At 38.5% G+C, this 25,171-nt stretch overlaps 2 protein-coding genes across 2 annotated transcripts; one reads left to right on the top strand and one right to left on the bottom strand.

Moving 5' to 3' along the window:
• Positions 1-14,006: 14,006 nt before the first annotated feature.
• LOC147890404 (linamarin synthase 1-like) lies at positions 14,007-14,348 on the bottom strand. The gene has a single exon (XM_087390285.1). It carries the CDS (start codon positions 14,346-14,348, stop codon positions 14,007-14,009), a length of 342 nt encoding a protein of 113 aa, XP_087246411.1.
• A 9,932-nt stretch (positions 14,349-24,280) lies between these two features.
• Positions 24,281-24,793, top strand: LOC147890405 (dirigent protein 22-like). The gene has a single exon (XM_087390286.1). The coding sequence runs from the start codon at positions 24,281-24,283 to the stop codon at positions 24,791-24,793; it is 513 nt and encodes a 170-aa protein (XP_087246412.1).
• Positions 24,794-25,171: the final 378 nt, after the last annotated feature.

The raw sequence follows: 25,171 nt of genomic DNA on the forward strand, positions 1-25,171 counted from the left end.
AATTGTGCCGCTTTAAGTAGTAATATTTATTCACGCTCGCAGGGTGTCCTTTTATATTATTGTAATCCTTTGAGCCCGATGTTGTGTCCATTCGAGCAATGTATTGACGTTCTAAGTTATTTGGTTCCACTATATTCAGAGTTGATGCCAAGACCTCCACGTTGAAGCTTTTTTCAAATGGTTTGTACGTGTAGACATCATCGATCATTTTAGATGGTGGGTCAGCTTTGTGTTGTTTCATTAAACGTGTTTCAATGTCTGTAGTTTGTCCAATATATTTTTTCCCATTCCGTAGACAAGTGATGCGATAGATAAATTAATTTGTTACAGATGTGGTATTGTTGTTTGACATGGTTGGTTCTTTATACTTCTTTGTGTTTCCTAATCGTGAAATTGAATAAAGTATGAGTGAAAGTTATATGTATTTTATGGAAATAGAAACATACTTCAAAAGGATGTTTTATATTGTCGGTAGGGTTTTACCTTGAGTAGGCTGCTTCTTGGGTTTTGGGAAGATTGCTACTAATGGCCCATAGTTTTTTTTTGCAAATTCTGGGTCAATTTTGTATGCTATCTTGTCAATGGTTACTGGCCATTCGCCTTGCTATAGATTGTACGCATCCTTGAATTGTTGTAATATGCTGTCAACTGCTTGGTTGTCAAGATCGGCAAGCTCCTCAAGTTTGACGTTGAAGGCAAAGTGTAGAATTGTTATGCAAAAGATTGATATTCCCTTGGTATGTTTATCAAGTATCACTTGTGCTTTTGTGCACGCCAACAACTCATCCATGGTCTCATGGCCATTGGATAGCTTTTGTATAATGTGCTTTATCAATCCATCTGCGAGCTCGTTGCTCCCTCTAGGTCTATCCTTTAGAATCTCTGTTACTTTTGCCATCAAGGGATGGTATTTCTTGTATGAATCAAATCCAAAGATATATTCTTATAGTCGTATGCCTGCCATGTTTGCTCTTCTCATCTATTTATCGTTGAAGAAAATCTTGCTTTCTTTTTTCTGTTTTTTTAAGGCGTGTTCTTCTTCTTCCATTTTTTCTATGGCTTTTCGTTTGAATAGTTGGAAAAGCTGAAAAATGAGAATAAATGTATGAATCAAAATGTAGATTGATGTTAAATAGAATGGTTAAATTCTCTAAGAAAATAGTTAGGAATGCATACGTACCTCTTTTGTGGTGGCCATTTTTTGAGAAAAAAAGAGGCGTCCCTTTTGTATGATCTACCAAAATAAATAGTAACTGAGTTATACAATAAAGGACTGTAGAATGTTTGATTAGCTTCAAAGCACAGGTTTGAGATTATATGTTGAACTATATATTTAGTGTTTCAGCTTTTAATTGATAAAAATGTCGTATCGATTAATGGATGGTGAATGGATATTACCTTTTTTAATTAGATTGTGGGTATACTATATGAGGCATGGGCATGAAGTCGGAAGGTTTTATGATATGCAAGATATGAAGATGTCGCCGGCTCATGACTCAAGATAGCATGACGTACGTCAATCCTGGAGCAAACGATTCACATATGACGATTAATATCTTTCCATGTAGTGTCAAGCCTTGTGACTTGTGTCCGGTTATTGCATATGTGAGTGTGATTGGAAATGTTGTCGTGTGGTACCAAGTCCCATTCAGGACCTTTCGCGTGTGCTTTGAGCGTCTGAATGTAATAAGCTCGCTTGTGGAAGAGATGATGGCATGAATCTTTGTCAACATGCCTATTGTTTCATGCCACTCTAGGTTGCAAATAGTTTCTATTGCCCCATTGGCAACTCCTATTGTCAAATTAATATTTTTTGTTAGCATGATCCTAGCACCAATTGCTACGTGGTGAAGCTCATGGAAATTCGGATCGATTATCCAATCTTGTAATTCTGGAATGTTATGTGCATTTGATACAACCTGTACTCGCATGATGTCAGTTATTGGAAATTGTGATCTCAGGATATTATCTTTATATCATTGTGCATCCTCTCTGTGCATGCACAAAACAGTGGTCTTTATGTCGATGAAGCTTTGTGCCTCCTCGTTTGTGATGATTGTCCCAGTGAGATATTGTTCGATCTAATCTTCTGTTGTTGTTGCAATGCGAATGATGTTTGAGAACCTGTTGAAATCTGGATCTTCTAAGTGCCAAATTGAGGCATGCATATGGGAAAATGTGGCGATTCTCCAGAAAGGTGAGTTGTTAATGTGACACTTATGACAATATTCCTTGGGAGCAACTCTGCATTTGCATACTAGGGAGAGCTGCTACATGTCACAAAAAAGAATTAGCTTTTTGGAGTGGAATCGATCTAGAGTATTGTTGTTGCAAATCTCACATAGCTATCGGACTAACATAATCATCATTTGACATGTCATCATGGCTATCTCATCGATGATAATGGTGTCTGTAGCAAGCAACGCAGAATAGCGATCGCCTCATTTGCAAAGTGTGCTATGAAACATCTCATTCTTCTTTGGAAGTGTGAATTGATGATGGACTGTTGTCACAAGGCGGCCCAAGCGTAGTGCTGCAGCACCAGTCATCGCTGATAGGACTATGGCCTTCTCGTGTAGGACATGATGATGAGTTATGTACTTGATCATGAACGTCTTTCCTGAACCAGGTGTGCCGCAAACAATATGCAACCCTGTTGGTGTCTCAAAAATGTTATTGTAAATAGCTCTTTGGTCTTCGGTCAAGGTCAAGGTTTGCATCTCCTTGAACTCATCTAGTAGCTGCAGGATTCTTATGCGACTGATTTCTAGTGTATTATCGCTTGCATCTTTGCAAATGGTGATCATGAGGGACTCTTCTACAATATCATGTTGGTCAATTGTTGTCGTTTTTCATCAACTAGTATATGAATCTTACAGGAAGCTGAGACGAGTGTCTCGATGTCCTGCTCCATTTGGACGATCCCACGAATGTGACATTCGAGAAAGTACAATCTTGTTCGATTGGATAGCGAGAGCAGTTCATGTTCATTTCTGAAATGGATCCTTTTAAGTAGCTGATTGAAGAAGAAGCCCTCAAAGTGGTAAGCTGGATGGTAGTCAGTGAAGCGAACGAACCTTATGCTCGGATATACATAGTTGTTGAATGAGTCTATCATTGTACCTTGTGTTGTATTGCGCCTTCGTTCTTTTTGGGGTGTGAATGACTTCCAATATTCATAAAACGTGAGCTACTCTAGTACAATTGGACGCCCACAATATGTATCGGTAGGATGGATTGTTGTGACACGATAGTTTCGTAAGTACCTTTGTCGAAGCTCGGGTGGTGAGGAGTCGACCGAGCATACAGCCTCGCTGCAATGAATAGTGGGTACTTGTAAACATGTCAATGTTGCCTCAGTTTGTGATGTTGGTTTGGATAGCACATATGCGGCAACCATCTTTAGCTTTAATGGATCATGTCTCAAGGCCCAATTGTTTTGCATCTTCAATATTCAAGTTTAGATTTCCTACAGGCTCCGTCTTCATGGCATACTTTAGCAAGTAGTATGAGAGGCCGGTGTTTGTGATTCTTTGAATGTTCATGTACCCTTACCATATTAGCAATACTGCAGCATGGTATGGGACCACATTCTAGTGTTGTTGGCTGGGTTGGTAGTACATCCATCGATGGTCTGCGGATCTACAAATGCCTTCGTCTCTGGATGGCTGTCGAAATGAAAACCATACTTGCACTTGGCAAACAGTCATGGATCGGTCTTACAAGCACTATTGCATCTATGCATCTGCTTTTTTTGGACAAGCTTGCGTAACTTCATTTCTAAACAATGGTGTGGAAGATGTGAAGCCTTGTCTTCTTCGAATGGGACATGAGCATCTATTTCATTCGTTACTCGCTCAACGTCATCGTCATGCAACCATAGCATAATGTGCGCATGGAGCGATCTGCGACTCTGCACTTCGTATTTGAGTAAGTAATGCTTTACCCTTCCCAATAAGCCATTGTCACTTAAGATGTTTTGCTGTAAAAACTTTTGGAGTCTCAGGTGGAAAATCGTTGCACACTCGATGGGACAGTCTTGCCAGGTGAATTGCAGTGGATTATATTACTTAACGAGTTCTTCAAGGTTGTCAAACTCTAACCATCGTTTGTCCGTAACCTCATTAGCTATCAACGTTAAGAATATGTGAGGTAGGCCCCACTCATCAACCATTGTCATTAGATCCTTCAAGTTCCTGTGATGCCAAGAGGGCGAGCACTTCCGATCGATATCCCTTTGTAAAATAGTAGTCTAAGTCCCATGCGCTATCGCAAATGCTTGGCGGACTTGGAACATGAGCAACAAATATGGTTTGTATAGTGTGAATAGCGAGAAGAATGTTGAAATTCTCATTTTTAAGTACTCATGAAAGAAGAGTTGGCCATCGTGTGCACCATGACCGAAAGGGAATATGAATGGAAAAAGCACGTTCTCAAGTGTCATCTCCTTGCCTTGTATCATGGCATTTTGTGTTGCAATCACTTCTCGTTCGATAAAATTTCCCTCTTTACGTATCATGATAGTTTCGACTTCTCTCGTCACTGGCCTGGAAAATTGTGACTTATTTGGAACGTGGTCAATTTGCTCTAAGACTGACAAATAGTTCCTATCATGAGCACCACCCATTGCCTCAAATGGAGAATCATCCGAATTTTTTTCTATTATTTCTACGATAACATCTGCTCTGACAACACTGATTCCTAGCCTCGGATGAGGCCTCTCAAGCATCGTCTTGTATCGTTGTAACAATGGGTTTGAGCTGAGATTTAGAGATAGGATATCTTTAGTATTTGATAAAAAATCTTTACTGCTTTGGCAAAATCACTCTTCGCAATTCCAACATATTAAAGGATTATCCAATAATGACCTTGATGTCAATTGTCCCACTGCCAAAGACCACATGACTCTTGTTATATTTAGGCTGATATCTAATAGTGACAACATTTGCACATGGAAGATGTAAAGGATCGATTGCATGTACTCAACTTCGTAAGGAGTAGAGTAGAGCTTCTAAAAAGGATGTGATACACATGCCTTGCAAGTCATGCATGTTGCTAGTTCTCCGTGAGACTTCTCAGCATGTATGTGTAGCAAGACATTGGAGAAGCAATAAGGAGGTACTATGTTGGATTGTCGTAGACTATTAGATTGTGTAAGTTTCTTGATTTTTTGAGTCCAAAGCTCGCATTTTCCACATCATGCACAGAATTGTAGCTTCTTAATGCGTTGCGAGCAGTCACTATTCCATTCACTTAGCAATCTGTCTAGAAACATCCAGGATATTGTTGAGGGCTGTAATTTCCTTTTCTTTTTTTCTAACGTCCTAATAAAGCTAGGCGTCATATCTTGATAATCCTGTCTGTTGCCATTATTCTAAATGTAGGTGTCATGCATCTATCGTAAGCAAGCAAGTACAGAATTAGTTTATGTGTTCTACAAATAATCCAACATTAACAAAGAACAAACTTGAAGTAGCGAGTTTTTTCTTTATGAACTTTGTAGAACTATGAAGGATTTCCTTTGTTGTAAAGTTTCCTTCTTTTTTTCTTGGAAATTCAAAAAAGAGAAATACTTGATTATAATATAAGCTAAGAATAGCAGGTCTGTCGAATCCACGTGTGTGGTTGAGGATTCCCTTCTTGCGAACACCTCGACACAGAAATAAAAAAAGAAGAATTTAGAATATGTAAAAGTGATTTATTAAAAAAAACATCAAATGGAAAACATATTGATATATATGTATATATAATTTATATAACCACACATAGTGTGGGCGGGGAGGCGGCGCACTTCCTTCCCCAAAGAGTTATAATCTGAGGGAATGGGCCCTCCCGACGCGCTGAAGTTAAAATGGCCAAGAGTATTAGCACTGAGATTGAGTATCGCGACTTATGTAGGAAACTAATATATTACCTAGATCTCAATGAGCGTATCTATACTCCGAGTTGAGCATCGTCCAAGTTCTTATACAAACCAACCATATACGTCTGCAATACGTTTGTAATAGAAACAATGTCAAAATATTGTATCATTCTACAATAAATTATTAATCTAGCTTGTAACGGGATTTCTTGGATCTTTTAGAAAAATTAGTTTGCACGGATCAGTCGCACACTTGAAATTAGTCAATCCACTATCTTGATTACTTAAATTACTCACATTAAGTTGATGGTACATTATGTTTAGTGTATTAGAACTTATTTATTGAAAACTCAGGAATTCGCAACTTCAAATCATAACTTTTTTTGCTTTTTAAATACTTATGAATTCAATGTAAACATAGAATATAGGATCAACCAGCATGGAATGACCTTGTATATTCGATTTGCCTTTATTACATTAAAAAAAATTTTGGGATCATATTGTATCCCATCTCTTGTAATGGTTGCATACATATATCAAGCTTGATTCTCCTCGATGAAAATAGATTGCATGAACTCTGTAGTGATATGCGGTCTCTTGAATATTGTTTAAGCATCCTTTTGAAAATGTATTGGACTAGTTTAACATCTCTTGACCATTGTGCTTGGTCTGTGAGAATCTGTAAACTGGGTACATATTTCGCTATGTAAAGGCTGATTTTACAAAGCTCTGAGAATATCCAACCAAGAGAGAAAATGTCCGAAGCGGATGTCCAAGGTTTTCATAGTACTTGTAAATGGGGATTAGCTTTCTTGAAATCAAGTTTACCCAAGATAGTTTCCTTCAATGTCATGAAAGACACAACATAATATTATCAGAAGAAAAGAGCTATAACACAAATGGGATCCAAATTGATAAGAAGCTATAGTAGTGATCAAGAGTATCATAGGTGGCATGTTCATAGGTATTGAGGACATTATAGTAACAGATGTTGATGTAGAAAAGGTTTCTTGTGTTACAAGTGACTCAAATATACTCACTGGTATAGAAGATTTGTCTTGTGTTGCAAGTGACTCGAATAGGCTCACTAGTATAGAAGACTTGTCCTATGTTGCAAGTGACTCAAATAGGCTCACTGGTATAGAAGACTTGTCCTGTGTTGCAAGTGACTCGAACAGGCTCATTGGTATAGAAGACTTATCTTGTGTTGCAAGTGACTCAAACATGCTTACTAATATAGAAGGCTTGTCTTGTGTTGAGGATAATAAGATGGGACCGCAAAGAAAAATACATGCAAAGATCGATGGGATAAGTGATGCAATAACAGGAATTGATGATATTAGTGACAATGATCATGATGTTACCACTTCAACATAGGGCAAAAGAGGCAGAGAATCTGAGACTTATCATGTTGTTCGTAATATTGTTGCTAGCATGCCAGAGAATATAGATGGGAGAATCTTGAGTTATGAAGGAGAAAGAGTTCAACCACAAAATTCAAGAGTCATTGGCAACAAATTGACATCAATGAGCATGTCTACCAGATTGCCATTTCCAAGATATTATAAGGTATCAAATAATTCTCAAGCCCACACAACATTTGATTATAGAGATGAAGATTCAAGGGAAATGGATTCAAGGTCTGATGGGCTTACAACTGGAAAACGCAAGACACTATTTACAAAAAGAAAGTATGTGAGTGTGAAGAGGTGAAGAACCATGGCATCAATTCCAGAATCAAAGAAACATGTAATGTTATTTGAGGAGAATATGGAAAGGATGCTTATGCGAGTTTGTTGCAAGAGACTTTGCATTAGAAAAGTTGGGAAAGATGATTGTGCAGCCATATGACTTGGTATTTGGAGTAAGACAGCGCCTAATAGACATAACTATCTTCTTCAAGAGTTTTCATGCTTTCTTCGTCAAGGCACTAATCAGGATTTGAGCACAAGACACTATAAACCTATATTAAAGCCCATGGTTAATGGGAGACCCATTTGCAATCGAGGATATCAATGGTTAACTGGACTATCACATGGCACATACTGGACCATTTGGGAAGAGGTGAAAGAAAAAGTGGTTCATACAATTCATGGAAATAACTACAAGCTTAAATGCCATGGAAGCACTATAAATGCAACCACAACATTAAAGCAAGTTCTCAAAGACCATGCATTACCACAGCCTCATGTTCAACAAACAATGGTAGATGGACGTGTCGAATGTCAACAACATCTTCCTTTGGAAATGACAAAGAAGGTTGTCCTAAAAACTGTCAATAAAACTTTACAAGACAGAGACGAGGGCATGATTTCACGGTCGACCTTGTACAAAATTTGGCGTAGAGATTTTTGCCATGTCAAGACACCATCAAAGCAAAGGATGTCAAAATGTAAGACATGTGATGAATTTAAAAATGCCATTGAACATAGTAAATGTGAACAGCAGCGAGGAAGATATATTAAATGGCGATCAATCCATTTACATCATGTGCAGGATGCTCAAAAGTTGTATGTTTCTTGGAGAGAGGAAGCTATTTCACATGTCGATAAGTCCATGTGCATCACCATTGATGGCATGGACCAGAATACAACGACTTTGCCACAATATAGACGTATCCCACCAGCATTGGAGGGCAAATGTGGACTAAAAACACACTTGTGTGGAGTATTAGTACATGGATACCGAATCTTTTGTGATGTATGGATTGATAGTTTGCATGACCACGATAGTAACCAAGTTGTTACATCAATCATGAAAGTAATAAAAAAGGTTAGAGATGCTCGCGGATGTTTACTTAACATATTGCGAATACAAGCTGATAATTGTTGGAGAGAGAACAAGAATAAATATATATTTTCTTTATGCTCTATGCTGGTTGGTTTGAAAATATTTGAAGAAGTGGAAGTTGGCTTTCTTCTTGTTGGCCATACACATGAAGACATAGATCAAATCTTCAGTGTTATGTCTGGTGAGTTGAAGTCAATGGGTGTTTTGACAATGGAGGATATGCTATTTCAAATTGGGAAAAAAATTGGAGGGTCTCGCAAGGAAGAATAAGAAGTGGCTATCCTAGAGAGAATGGTAGATTGGAGAGCATTCATACAGCCACATTTACAAGTAGGAGATGATACCCTAATAGGACACACAAATCCACACTACTTTCGGTTTCACATGCATAACAATATTCCAGTGATGCAATGGAAGCACTACTCAGTAGATGGAGATCATTTATGGAGTGAGTCATATGCTTTATTACAACGAATAATTCCATTGGAGGAAACTAGATTTGTTCTTGCAAAAAACAAATCACTTGACATAGATGAAATGAAAGGCTTGAAAGCCTTCATTAAACATCTTCAAAGTATGATGCAGAAAGAGTCTAGAGCAATCAACTAAGAATTTGGAGACAATTAAATCAACTGAAGCACTTATCCAATCTTTAGAAAAACAAGAAAACTTAATGAGCATTGAATATTGTGAATTCTTTTGGCCGAAACAAGCTAGGTCACCAAATTTTCCTTACCATCTAATGAGATTGAAGAGGGTCTATTTGTTGCAGTTTGGGCATTTGATCCAGGTTGAGTTGAATGACCAAGGTGGCCCAATTTGGGTTGCAAAGGTTGCTAAGATAGAAAGGAATGACAAGGGAACTCTTATAACATTCACAACTTTATGGTATGAACCAAAGCCATTGAAAATTCTCCCCAAAAGATATACAATAAAGCAACTCTATGAGGGATGCTTGCAAAAGAAAGATGAATGGATTCCAAATAATGAGGGATTAATAGAGGTGGAAGATAGTAGCATTATTCATTGCTGGAAATCGAGGACACGAAGTTTTAAAAAGAAGCATGGATACAACGTTGAAAAATGTATCACAATCCCTAATCCAAGTCATGTCCATATAAACATCATTTGGCAAGACTTGACCCATTAAGCGCAAATACATTACATGAATTTGATGATTCTGAACGAGATTTAGATACATAAGATAATGTTTTGTATGCTTTTTTCCATACAAATGGTGTATCTACACAATCCCAAATAAGATAATATATTGTATGCTTTGTTTTTCAAAAAAAGGGTGTATCTATACACCACTTATATATTGAATTCAAAAAACTCTCTTGTTTCAAAAAAATGGTTTATCTATACACCACTTATTTGTTGAATTCAACAAACCCTTTTCATATGGTGTCATATTTTCACTTTATCAGTATAGTGTTAAAATTGAAGTGGAGTTAGGAGACTACTATTATTATTATTATAGTTATTGGATGGGGGCACCATGCACAAGTTTGGGAATTACAGCTTCATTGAGCCATATTTTTTTAAATTAGAGGTCACCACTTGACTTTTTAGCTTAATAAGGCCATATATTATATAAATGACCCATTTAGTGCTCTAAAAAACCCAATTTTTGAGCTCACTACGTGAAGTTGAGTGGAGAGTATATGCTCCAAAAAAAATCCAAACCAGGGGAGAAAGTCCAAAAATTTTGAATAGTGTGTTATATGCTTTCTTTCCTTATCTCTTATGCTTATGCTCTTTTTCCCTCTTCCTTCTCTTATGCTTATGCTTATGCATGAGCATATGTCTCCTTCTCCTTCTCTTATGCTTATGCATGTCCTTCTCCTCCTATGCTTATGCTTATGCTTATGCTTATGCATGAGCATATGCTCATATGCTTATGCATAAGCATGCGCATAAGCATATGCTTTCTCAATGTATTCTCTTATGCTTTCTCAATGTATTCTCATATGCTTTCTCAATGTATTCTCTTGTTTTTTATTTTTTGTTTTCGTGTTTGTGTCTACGTTAGACATGGGATCACGTTGCATGTCCGACGAGTACAGAAACCCTCATAGGAGGAGACATCATGATCCCTATTCTCCACAGGGCTTTGATTCCCCTCAGGCGACAACTCAGGGACCTATACCCCTGCAACTACCCCTAGCCCACCCCTGGCCCGACTCCTCTCAGACGTAGCACTTCGACTACCCCTCGGGGAACTGCTTTGCTAGCAGCCCATGGCTTTGTCGGGAGTCTAGATGAGTTTATGGCATAGATGACCGATGAGGAGACAGTGAGATTCTTGTCTTTGCTATCCCAGAGGACCTCAACAATTCCCTCTCCTACACTGATGGTTGGACCTGTTGCCCAGTCATCCCCTCTAGCCCCTTCAACTGAGGGGTCATCACCTGGGCGTGCCCATCATAAGGGAAGAAAGAGTAGGAGGGGTCACTTATGTTGTGCTGACTCAGGAGATGTAGACAAATCAGCACACTCACATCCCTACAAGTCTCCACTTGGTCCCCAGACAAGAGGAGGGAGAATAGAAAAGAGGTCTAGTAGGCTGATCAAAGCACAAAAATGATAACATGTCTAAAGACTATCAAATTTCTCTTGATTTGATCATGCAATTTGTATGCTTTTGACTCTTCTAAGTATCCTATAAAATGAATGCATTTGATGGACTTCCCATCAAGCTTATTTCTACATTCATTTAGGATACAAACTATGCAAGGGATCAAAATACTCTCAAGTGATCAAATAAAGGATTAATTAGACTTGTGAATTCCTCTTCTAAATTCAAATCCTACAAAATAGTGATACAACTTCTATTGATCAAATGAGTCAGTAATTTAGAACATGTATGTACTACTCCATTATGATGTTGGAAATGATAACACTAGTGCTATGTTTCCACACAACATTTCCATGGAGCAAGCAACAGTACATAGACCTTTTTAAAAATTAGATCTATGAAAGGCCTTGCACCATTAGTTTGCTATTTCTCATAGAGACTAGGCTTTTGAAGTTAAGATTTGCAAATCTCTTGTGCGCCTAATGATGAGCAACAAGGATTTTCAAGGGATTTAAAGGGCTTGGTTTTACAAATCAATTTAATCATTTTGGAATATTATGAATCGTTAAATAATCTCCTAATAAAATTAGTTTTCCCTTGGTAATTATTTGATTAGTTAATGACTATCATAAAATAGTGTTTCTTATGAACATGGTGCTAGATACTATTTGTATACTTGTATATAGTATACATCATATAGTAGAATGAGATATTGAGAGGTGATCAACTAATTGTCATATTTTGGCTATAATCTAGGGATATTTAAGGAGTTAAATCATTTGAATGCATCTAAATGAATACAAATATATGTTTTAATATGAATTGTTTTATAAAACTCATAGTGAGAAACAACTCCTCTTTGATATATGGGAATTGTTGAAGAAAGCTTAAGCATTTAGCCACTAGATTGTCTTCAATTTGATTGAGATTGCATGACCAAAGAATTGACCAAAGCATTTTCTAAAGCCAAGTTGATTTAGTTTAACGTATCTTGATCATGCAAGGCATAAATGAAGGGATCTAATGTTTCCATGCCATACAAGAAGCTTGCATGTGGTAGATCAAACCCTTTCTTTGGTAAGGCAGAGACTACTTCAAGGGATGTGGGTGTATTCGAGATTTCTATACCCTATATTTTAAAGGAGAAATTGGAAGGGACCTCACTCCTCCTAGTATAGTAGATACTAAACTAAAAGGCACAATCTAGTGATTGAAAGTTTGGGCTAATATAAGATGGTGATAAATTTGGTCTAAGAAGAACATGTGAAAGTCTGTCATGAGAAGTTGGGGCACTTATTATTTGACAAAGCTAGCAGTTTCGAAATTGAAAGGAAAATATACAAGAGGAAACAATGTTGCACATGCCGCTAGATATGTTTCCCAATATGGAGAATAATATATGCTTCAATGTTCACATAAACCCAGGTTTAATCTAATGTGACCTCCAATTTTTCGATTTTAAGTGCATATTTTTAAAAGGGAGGTTTTTTAATTTGCGCATTTTGAGGACATTTTAAATATACGTTAGTGAAAAAACCTCCATTAAAAACCCTGTATAATCTTGCAAAAATTCTATATAATTACGGTACGCAGCCTAAAGGGATGTTTGGCTTTTAAGAGTTCTCATGAAGCCACTTGCCTCAATTTTATACGTTGATTTTGTCAAGATCTCATGGTGTGGATTGAGGAGCGCTTTGCTTTGTGCTTTTGTGCTTTCTGAGTAAACAAAACTCTTGGTAAAAGCATATGAAACTTAAAAACCATACACATGCTTTTCATGATAAATCTATATAAATGTTCCAACTTTGAAGCTAGAGCTCGTTCTGATTGAGGCATTGTGAAGAATACCGTAAGAAGAATACTCGTTCCAAACTCCGCTTCCTCAGAAATTCCAAGACCAAAGGCTCTGTCGAAACACATGCACGCTCAGGTACGTGTCTTTTCTGCTATTTGCATTGATTTTTCTGTCGTTTCCATTGCTTTGCGACCTTCTCTTTTCTGTCGTTTGCATGGATGGGGGAGGAGCGAGGGGAGAGGGAGGGCAAGTGGACGAGGGGGGAGGCTTGATACGTTCTTTCTCGCTCCCCCTCTTGCTTTCTCTGTGAGAGAACCTTCTCTGCTTCGTAAGGAGACCACAATTCCCTCAAGCTTCTCCAATCACATATCCGTCCCTCGAATGCCCATTTGTTTGATGGCGCCCGAACGACCTCCAAAAGCGCAATGCTGCTAGTAAGAATGGATAGCCACAACAAGTGCCAGAGATCAATCCCTCGTGTGTCCTACCCTCCCAGACTCCTCCTTTCCCATCGCTTTATTCTTCTTGCTCCCCGGCCACTTTGTTAAGCCTCCACGCTGAAACAAAGTTCCAAGCTTAGCGTACTCTGCAGTTAAGTACCACTAGCTCTGCAGTTAAGTACCCTTGGCCTTCAGTCAGTACTGGCGATCAAGTTCTGTGGTTTGGAAGAAAACGTAGCCAATGCTCCGACCTTCACGGAGGTTGCAGATGAGATACATCGCTCCCCTCACAGCCAGCCGACCATTCCTCTCTGTCACCCTCAGCTCCTCCTCCACCATGTGTGATCACCCTTGCCCCATGAACCAAAAAGAACAAAAAAAAAAGGGAATTCGAGGCAGCTAATCCCTCGAGTCTAAAGCGAGAATGGCAGAGTGGCCACCCACAAGAAGGCCCGAATGGAGTACCCATAGTAATGGCACTCCGCTTGCCTCTAGACCGAAAGCGAATTCTTGAATCTCTTCCAGGGATAGTACAGTTTATATGCTTCCGAAGGAAACGTATAGAACCAAAGACGGTGCACGTGCATTTAGCCATTTGAGGCAGTCGTAATCTTCCGGCCACAGGGGATACGTGCCAATCCTAGACTTGAGCAATCCATTGAAGTAATCAGAAGGGGGGAGGGTTCCGATCGTATAAATGTCTTGCTGATGCTCGTTGCGAAGCACATCAACCGCAGGCCGCCGTTCCAATTCATCAAAGGTATTTGCAACCACCCAATTCGCCTCATCAAGGCGGAGGAAAGGCTCGGTGACGAAGTTGAACATGAAGTCGGAGGAATCATAGGTTTGTAGATAATCTGACATGTCTTGCAAGCGCATCCTAACTGGCTTTCCTGAGGGGTAGTTCCTCATTTGCTAATGGTATTGGTTAGATGTTTGATTCAATCAAATGGCTACAAACTTCTATCGTCAATTCAGAACAATGCTCTACGCTTGACGATAATGGCCATGTAGATTCGCTCAACGCTTAACGCTAATGCCCATCTAGATTCGTATACAGTCAAAATAGTGCCTTTCACAAGGTAAGCTCTTGTAATCGCAGTTCCCAGACCCCTCCATACTGTAGAGAATCGTTTGTTCTGAAGACTTATTTTCAAACAGTCAAAACATTTGCAGCCTTCACTTAACAACATCGAATGGAACAGAGAGAGGTACCCTCAAGCTTGTGGCTGAAACCTTGGCAAGCCAAAATGCCCTTGTAGACCAAATTTTGGTTCGAACGACTTATGGGAGGCTTCATCGCACATTACCTTTTTTCCACATGATAAAATTTTTGAATTTATAAAACTCATTGTACGATATCAACTTTTTAGCTTGGGGTATTTTCGCAAGGATCTGCTTATATGGTATATTGTTTGATTTTGTCTTAATTACCTTAAAACCCAAAATAAAAAAGATTACATATGCATGATAATGTTTTTATACATGCTATCAACTTTGTACCTTGGAGTATTTCCGTAAGGTTTTGCTCAAATGGTATATTGTACATACGAGATCAAGTAAAATGCATATTCAAAGATGTAACTTGGTCAGAAGAATTGGAAAAGCGTGTGACAACCATCATAGGAAACATCACATATCATGCACAATATGTAGATAAATCGCTATCTTCGAATAAGAATTGTTTGGCTTGGAATAGTATGTGGAAACAAAGGAAAGCCCGTGGTATATGAGCAAATTTGTATGCGCTAGCTAAGAAGAAGATTGGTCCAAATTCAGACAATGCTTCTACGTTGCAAGATGTGGACAGTACTGCTATGACTTTTCCTACAGCAACCTATACTGCCTGGCTGCAAGATCATGCATATGAAATATATAAGGATAAAAAAATCGGTGCTGGGACTGAAGGGCAACTTTTCCTAGCAAGAATCAAAGGAGTATCAGGCATCAATCCAATTGCTTATTATGTAGCGAAGAGTTTTAAAGGCAATCCAGAGAAAAGGGAGTCTACTTTTATGAAGGAATCAACAATGCAAGTTAAGCATAGCATCCTAGTTCGGACAATTGCTATGTCAATAAGTGCACCACACTGGATTTTCACACCATATTTTAATGGAGGGACACTGTACACATTTTTCAAAGAAACCAAAAAAAGGTTCATGCATTCCAAGCCTGAGTTAGAGACAAAGCAAGTCTCTACAAATAACATAGAACAGGTTGTGACTCTGCTACCAGAACTTTGTTTTGCTCTTTGCCTTGGACTTCAGAAGTTGCACGAACAAGGCTGGATCCACAATGATTTGCATAATGGAAATGTCCTTCTGGACTATGCCGCTATATGCAAGTGCGAATTGGTATTTGTGACTGGGGACACACTACATATGTAATAAATTCAAAGGAGAACTTGTTAGCTAGAGATTCTAGCGAATTGAGCTCGAAAGAGAGAGACTTGGCAAGATGGGTTGGCTAGCTCCTGAGCTATGTGATGGTACTACAAAAAAACCTTGGACATCTACTTCGGACATTTTCTCTCTAGGTTGGATATTCTCTTGTAAAATTAGCCTTTACATAGCGAAATATGTACTCAGTTTACAGATTCTCACAGACCAAGCACAATGGTCAAGAGATGTTAAACTAGTCCAATACATTTCCAAAAGGATGCTTAAACAACATTCACAAGACGGCATATCACTACAGAGTTCATGCAATCTATTTTCATCGAGGAGAATCAAGCCTCATATATATATGCGACCATTACAAGAGATGGGATACGATATGATCCCAAACTATTTTTTTCATGTAATAAAGGCAAATCGAATATACAAGGTCATTCCATGCTGATTGATCCTATATTCTATGTTTACATTGAATTCATAAGTATTTAAAAAGCAAAAAAAGTTATGATCTGAAGTTACGAATTCTCAGGTTTTCAATAAATAAGTTCTAATACACTAAACATAATGTACCATCAACTTCTCAGTAATTTAAGTCAGATAGTGGATTGACTAATTTCAAGTGTGTGACTGATCCGTGCAAACTACTTTTTTTAAAAGATCCGAGAAATCCCGTTACAAGCTAGATTAATCATTTATTGTCGAATGATACCATATTTTTACATTGTTTCTATTTCAAACGTATTGCAGACGCATATGGTTGGTTTGTACAAGAACTTGGATGATGCTCGACTTGGAGTACAGATATACTCATTGAGATCTAGGTAATATATTAGTTTCCTACATAAGTCGCGATACTCAATCTTAGTGCTAATACTCTCAGTGATTTTAACTTCAATGCACAAGGAAGGGCCCATTCCCTCAAATTATAACTCTTTGGGGAAGGAAGCACGCCGCCTCCCCGCCCACACTATGTGTGGTTATATAAATTATATATACATATATATAAAAATATGTTTTCCATTTGATGTTTTTTTAAATAAATAGCTTTGCATATTCTAAATTCTTCTTTTTTTGTTTCTGTGTCGAGGTGTTTGCAAGAAGGGAACGCTCAACCACACACATGGATTCGACGGACCTGCTATTCTCAGCTTAAATTATAATCAGGTATTTCTCTTTTTTAATTTCTGAGAAAAAAAGAAGGAAACTTTACAACAAAAGAAATCCTTCATAGTTCTACAAAGTTCATAAAGAAGAAACTCGCTACTTCAAGTTTGTTCTTTGTTAATGTTGGATTATTTGTAAAACACATAAACTAATTTTGTACTTGCTTGCTTACGATAGATGCATGACACCTACATTTAGAATAATGACAAGAGACAGGATTATCAAGAAACGACGCCTAGCTTTAACTAGGACGTTAGAAAAAAAGAAAAGGAAATTACAGCCCTCAACAATATCCTGGATGTTTCTAGATAGATTGCTAAGTGAATGGAATAGTGACTGCTCACAACACATTAAGAAGATACAATTCTGTGCATCATGTGGAAAATGCGAGCTTTGGACTTGAAAAAGCAAGAAACTCACACAATCTAATAGTCTACGACAATCCAACATAGTACCTCCTTATTGCTTCTCCAATGTCTTGCTACACATACATGCTAAGAAGTCTCATGGAGAACTAGCAACATGCATGACTTGCAAGGCATGTGTATCACATTCTTTTCAAAAGTTCTACTCTGTTCCTTATGAAGCCGATTACATGCAATCGATCCTTTGAGCAAACGTCTTCCATGTGCAGATGTGGTCATTATTAGATGTCAGCCTAAATATAACAAGAGTCATGTGGTCTTTGGTAGTGGGACAATTGACATCGTCATTATTAGATAATCCTTTAATATGTTGGAATCGCGAAGAGAGATTTTGCCAAAGCACTAAAGATTTTTTATCAGATACTAAAGACATCCTATCTCTAAATCTCAGCTCAAACCCACAACGATACAAGACAATGGTTGAGAGGCCTCATCCGAGGCTAGGAATCAGTGTGGGCATAGCAGATGTTATCGTAAATATAATAGAAAAACATTCGGCTGATTCTCCATTTGAGGCAATGGGTAGTGCTCATGATAGGAACTATTTGTCAGTCTTAGAGCGAATTGACCACGTTCCAAATAAGTCATAATTTTCCAGGCCAGCGACGCGAGAAGTCGGAACTATCATGATACATATAGAGGGAAATTTGATCGAACGAGAAGTGATTGCAACACAAAATGCCATGATACAAGGCGAGGAGCTGACACTTGAGAACATGATTTTTCCATTCGTATTTCCTTCTAGTCATGGTGCACACGATGGCCGACTCTTCTTTCATGAGTACTTAAAAATGAGAATTTCAACATTCTTCTCACTATTCACACTATACAAACCATATTTGTTTCTCATGTACCAAGTCCGCCAAGCATTTGTGATAGCGCATGGGACACAGACTGCTATTTTACAAAGAGATATCGATCGAAAGTGCCGTGAAAGACCAAACGTGACAAACAATGAGATAATGAGAGACATTTTAAAGTTTGAAATCCCGGTGACATTGCCCTCTTGGCATCACAGGAACTTGAAGGATCTAATGACAATGGTTGATGAGTGGGGCCTACCTCACATATTCTTAATGTTAATAGCTGATGAGGTTACAAACACACGATGGTTAGAGTTTGACGACCTTGAAGAACTCGTCAAGCAATATAATCCGCAATTCACCTGGCAAGGCTGTCCCGTCGAGTGTGCAATGATTTTCCACCTGAGACTCCAAAAGTTTTTATAGCAATACATCTTAAGTGACAACGGCTTATTGGGAAGGGTAAAGCATTACTTAGTCAGATATGAAGTGCAGAGTTGCGGATCACTCCATGCGCACATTATGCTATGGTTACATGACAATGACGTTAACTGGCGAGTAACGAATGAAATATATGCTCATGTTCCATTCAAAGAAGACAAGGCTTCACAGCTTCCACACCATTCTTTAGAAATGAAGTTACACAAGCTTGTCCAAAGAAAGCAGATGCATAGATGCAACAGCGCTTGTAAGACTGATCCATGACCGTTTGCCATGTGCAAGTATGGTTTTCCTTTCAACAACCATCTAGAGACAAAGTCATCTGTAGATCTGTAAACACATCAATGGATGTACTACCAACCTAGCCAACAACACCAGAATGTTGTCCCATACCATGCTGCAGCATTGCTATTATGGCAAGGGTACATGAACATTTAGAGAATCACAAACACCCTCAGGGGGGTCACTATGTATAAACCCTCTATATCACGTGCGTTCAAGGCCTATATTTAAAATCCCTTATCTGTAAATTTTTTCATTAATAAAACGTACCCCTTTTCTATACAAATCAATAAATTTTTTCCAAAACTATTTTAAATAGTCTCTTATGTATATTTATTTCTGTAAATTTTAGAAATAAAAAATATCCTTCTGTTGAACTCACGTGATAGGGTTACATATGATGAGTGACCCCCCCGAGCAAACACCGGCCTCTTATACTACTTGCTAAAGCATGCCATGAAGATGGAGCCTGTAGGAAATCTAAACTTGAATATTGAAGGTGCAAAACGATTGGGCCTTGAGACACCTGATCCATTAAAGCTAAAGATGGTTGCTGCATACGTACTATCCAAACCAACATCACCAATCAAGGCAACATTGATGTGTTTACAAGTACCCACTATTCATCGCAGCGAGGCTGTACACTTAGTCGACTCCTCACCGCCCGAGCTTCGACAAAGGTACTTGCAAAACTACTCTCAGGGGGGTCACTATGTATAAACCCTCTATATCACGTGCGTTTAAGGCCTATTTGTAAAATCCCTTATCTGTAAATTTTTCATTAATAAAATGTACCCCTTTTCTATACAAATCTGTAAATTTTTCCCAAAACTATTTTAAATAGTCCCTTATGTATATTTATTTCTATAAATTTTGGAAATAAAAAATATCCTTTTGTTGAACTCACGTGATAGGATTACATATGATGAGTGACCCCCCCGAGAAACTACTATGTCATAATAATCCATCCTATCGATACATATTATGGGCGTCCAATCGTACTAGAGCAACTCACGTTTTATGAATATTGGAAGTCATTCACACCCCAAAAAGAACGAAGGCACAATACAACACCGGGTACAAAGATAGACTCATTCAACAACTATGTATATCCGAGCGCACGGCTCGTCTGCTTCACTGACTACCATCCAGCTCACCACTTTGAGGGCTTCTTCTTCAATCAGTTGCTTCAAAGGATCCATTTTAGAAATGAACATGAACTGCTCTCTCCATCCAATCGAGCAGGATCGTACTTTCTCGAATGTCACATTCGTGGGATCGTCCAAACGGAGCAGGACATCGAGATGCTCATCTCAGCTTACTATATAAGATTCATATACTACTTGATGAAAAACGACAACAATTGACCAACTTGATATTGTAAAAGAGTCCTTTACGAGCACTTGACGATACTTCCCTCACCATTTGCGAAGATGCAAGTGACAATACACTAGAAATCAGTCGCATAAGAATCTTGCAGCTACTAGACAAGTTCAAGGAGATGCAGACCTCGACCTTGACCGAAGTTCAAAGAGCTATTTGCAATAACATTTTTGAGATATCAACAAGGTTGCATATTGTTTGCGGCACACCTAGGTCAGGAAAGACGTTCATGATCAAGTACATAACTTATCATCATGTCCTACACGAGAAGGCCATAGTCCTATCAGTGACGACTGGTGCTACAGTACTATGCTTGGGCCGCCTTGCGACAACAGTCGATTATCAATTTAGATTTCCAAAGAAGAATGAGATGTTTCATAGCACACTTTCCAAATCAGACGATCGCTATTCTATGTTGCTCGCTATAGACACCATCATCATCGATGAGATATCCATGATGACATGTCAAATGATGAATATGTTAGTCTGACAGCTGTGTGAGATTTGCAACAGCAATACTCTAGATCCATTCCACTCCAAAAAGCTAATTCTTTTTGGTGACATGTAGCAGCTCCCCCCAGTATGCAAATGCAGAGTTGCTCCCAAGGAATATTGTCAAAAGTGTCACATTAGCAACTCACCATTCTGGAGAATCGCCACATTTCACCATATGCATGCCTCAATCCGGCACTTAGAAGATCCAAATTTCAATAGCTTCTTAAGCATCATTCGCACTGCAATACCAATAGAAGATCAAATCGAACAATACTTCACTGGGACAATCATCACAAACGAGGAGGCACAAAGCTTCATCAACACAGAGACCACTGTTTTGTGCATGCACAGAGAGGATGCACAACAATATAATGATAATATCTTGAGATCGCAATTTTCAATAACTGACATCATGCGAGTACAAGTCGTATCGAATGTAGATAACACTCTACAATTACAAGATTGGATAATCGATCCAGATTTCCACGAGCTTCACCACATAGCGATTGGTGTTAGGATCATGCTAACATAAAATATTGATTTGACAATAGGAGCTGCCAATGGGGCAATAGCAACTATTCACAACCTAGAGTGGCATGATGTAATAGGCATGTTGACAAAGATTCATGCCATCATATCTTCCACAAGCGAGCCTATTACACTCAGACGCTCGAAGGACACGTGAAAGGTCCTAAATGGGACTTGATACCACAAGACAGCATTTCCAATCATGCTCGCATATGCAATAACCGGACACAAGTCACAAGGCTTGACACTACATGGAAAGATATTAATCGTAATACGTCAATCGTTTACTCCAGGATTGACATACGTCATGCTGTCTTGACTCACGAGCCAACGACATCTTCGTATCTTGCATAGCATTCCGACTTCGTGTCCATGCCTCATATAGTATACCCACAATCTAATTAAAAAAGGTCATATCCATTCACCATCCATTAATCGATACGACATTTTTATCAATTAAAAGCTGAAACACTAAATATACAGTTCAACATATAATCTCAGACCTGTGCTTTAAAGCCAATCAAACATTCTACAGTCCTTCATTGTATAACTCAGTCACTATTTATTTCAGCAGATCGTATAAAAGGGACGCCTTTTTTTTCTCTCAAAAAATGGCTACCACGAAAGAGGTATGTATGCATTCCTAACTATTTTCTTTGAGAAAACCATTCTATTTAACATCAATCTACATTTTTATTCATACATTTAATCTCATTTTTTAGCTTTTCCAACTGTTCAAACGAAAAGCCATAGAAAAAAAGGAAGAAGAAGAACGCGCCTTAAAAAAACAGAAAAAAGAAAGCAAGATTTTCTTCAATGATAAACAAATGAGAAGAGCAAACGTGGCAGGCATACGATTACAAGAATATATCTTTGGATTTAATTCATACGAGAAATACCATCCCTTGATGGCAAAAGTAACAGAGATTCTGAGGGATAGACCTGGAGGGAGCAACGAGCTCACAGATGGATTGATAAAACACATTATACAAAAGCTATCCAATGGTTAGGAGACCATGGATGAGTTGTTGCCGCGCACAAAAGCACAAGTGATACTTAATTAACATACCAAGGGAATATCAATCTTTTGCATAATAATTCTACACTTTGCCTTCAATGTCGAAGTTGAGGAGCTTGCCGATCTTGACAACCAAGCAGTTGACAGCATATTACAACAATTCAAGGATGCGTACAATCTATAGCAGGGCGAATGGCCAGTAACCATTGTCAAGATAGCATACAAAATTAACCCAGAATTTGCAGAAAAAAACTATGGGCCATTAGCAGCAATCTTCCCAGGACCCAAGAAGCAACCTAATCAAGGTAAAACCCTACCGACAATATAAAACATCCTTTTGAAGTATGTTTTTGTTTCCATATAATACATTTAACTTTCACTCATACTTTATTCAGTTTCATGATCAAGAAACACAAAGAAGAAACCAACCATGTCAAACAACAATACCACATCTGTAACAAAATTTATCTATTGCATCACTTGTCTACGGGCCATTAGCAACAAAAAAAACTATGGGCCATTAGCAGCAATCTTCCCAGGACCCAAGAAGCAACCTAATCAAGGTGAAACCCTACCGACAATATAAAACATCCTTTTGAAGTATGTTTTTGTTTCCATATAATACATTTAACTTTCACTCATACTTTATTCAGTTTCACGATCAAGAAACACAAAGAAGAAACCAACCATGTCAAACAACAATACCACATCTGTAACAAAATTTATCTATTGCATCACTTGTCTACGGAATGGGAAAAAATATATTGGACAAACTACAGACATTAAAACACGATTGAAATAACACAAAGCTAATCCACCATCTAAAATGATCGATGATGTCCACAGGTACAAACCATTTGAAAAAAACTTCAATGTGGAGGTCTTGGCATCAAATTAGAAGCGAATAACTTAGAACGTCAATACAATGCTCGAATGGACACAACATCGGGCTCAAAGGCTTACAATAATATAAAAGGACACCCTGCGAGCGCGAATAAATACTACTACTTAAAGCGGCGCAATTTAATTTAAGCAACAATGTCATATGTCTAACTTCATTTCCAAACATTCAGAATATAATTCATATCATTCTTCTTCTTCTTTATTCATTGTTTTAATTTGTCTACGCACTCATATATATGAAATTAAATCAAATATTCGTAAATATAGAATTTCAAATTCCACTTTACAATTTTCATTTATTCTACAGTTAACATTACGATTTATGCATTAACAATTTCTAATTCTAGTTTAATATTTTACGGTAGTTTTCCATTATTTCAAAAAATACTTTCTACAATGCACTGCCACAGCATTGCTCCGAAAGGAACATGAGACACTTGACATTAACACTTGTGCGAGATTGCTCTCTTTCACCCCTTAGGCCTACGGCACCCTAGTTTGACGTTAAAGGAAAAATATTTTCCATGAACACTTATGGAGATGCATTCCTTGAAGTCAAACCGCCAATGACGCTCTTTGAAAATGTCCAGACTCCAATCAATCCGACCAACGTGCAAAACGTGAGAGAAAGAGCCGGTCGCTTGCCGGCAAATTAGGATTTTTCTGTATTAGCGGAATCGTCCAAATTCTCGTGGCTTATCGCTACAGTTGTATTGAGAGAGATGAATCAGCCATTGACTTGACTTTGGGAAATTCGAGGAAGTAACGAGTTCAATATAGTCCACGACTTTAGGGCGGAAAACTTCAAGGACGGAATAGTCGTAGATACGGAAGTTGCGTCGTACGAAATGGCGGATCTCTAGAGTCTAGACTCTAAGCAAATCGATCTCTGTGGGCATTCACCAATAGCAGGCACCTCTAGGCTCTTATAAAACGATGTACTACGTATGAACTTCCAACATTCATACCCACCATGGCGCTCTTCAACAATGTCCTTTGCTCCCTCCCTATATTCCTCCTCACGCTCATCGTTGCTGCTTTCGCACAGTCTGGCCCTCCCCATTACAAGAAACCCACTCTCATGTACTATGCCCAGGTCTATCAAGGCGTCCCTGACCTCGACTATATTATCCATGCCCCCAATCCCAACGTCACGAATTCGTTCGGAAATACTGTGCTCTTCGCACTAAACGTCACAAAGGACGTAGAACGCAATTCATCTGAATTGGGGTTAGCTATGGGTATCGTGATCGATGCCAGTTATACATCGGCATTTGTGGGCTTCGAGTTGGAGATCGTTACTTACAATGATGGATACTACAACGGAACCATTCACTATCAAGGAATCAGTACTGTGCAGTCGCCAGAACTGGCTTTGATTGGAGGCACTGGAAGCTTCAGAGGGGCGAGAGGTTACGTGATTATACAACAAGCGGCAATCAGTCTACCTTACATCACGTATAGTCATACGATTCACTTCCTCTAGGCTCTAGCCATTGCTGTATCTTGTTGGAGCACCCAACACTAAGTGCTTCCTTTCATTCTTACCTCGAGACAAGTACATTAAATCATTTTCCCTTCTTCTCGCTGCCAATATTCTTGATTTCAAGGATTTCCGACTTGGTGGAGTTGCTTTTCAGGCGTATCTATATGATTCGAGAGAGCCTCAGAACTATCTATATGTAATTGATCAGTTCTTGCGAATAAACACAACATTGCCTTGCTGCGTTCAGATTCTCTTCTTAAAAGTACATAGCTCGATTAACTAGTTCGTCCATTCTGATTTCGTGACGAGATAAAAGTCCACGTTGCACTTTACGTGGAAACCGTGGGAGAAACCGCGTTCTTGTTTAGCGCATGAACG

Source organism: Dipteris shenzhenensis, chromosome 19 (assembly GCF_047967505.1).
Source record: "Dipteris shenzhenensis isolate YYH24624 ecotype China chromosome 19, Dip_SZ_1.0, whole genome shotgun sequence".
Taxonomy (NCBI): Eukaryota; Viridiplantae; Streptophyta; class Polypodiopsida; order Gleicheniales; family Dipteridaceae; genus Dipteris; species Dipteris shenzhenensis.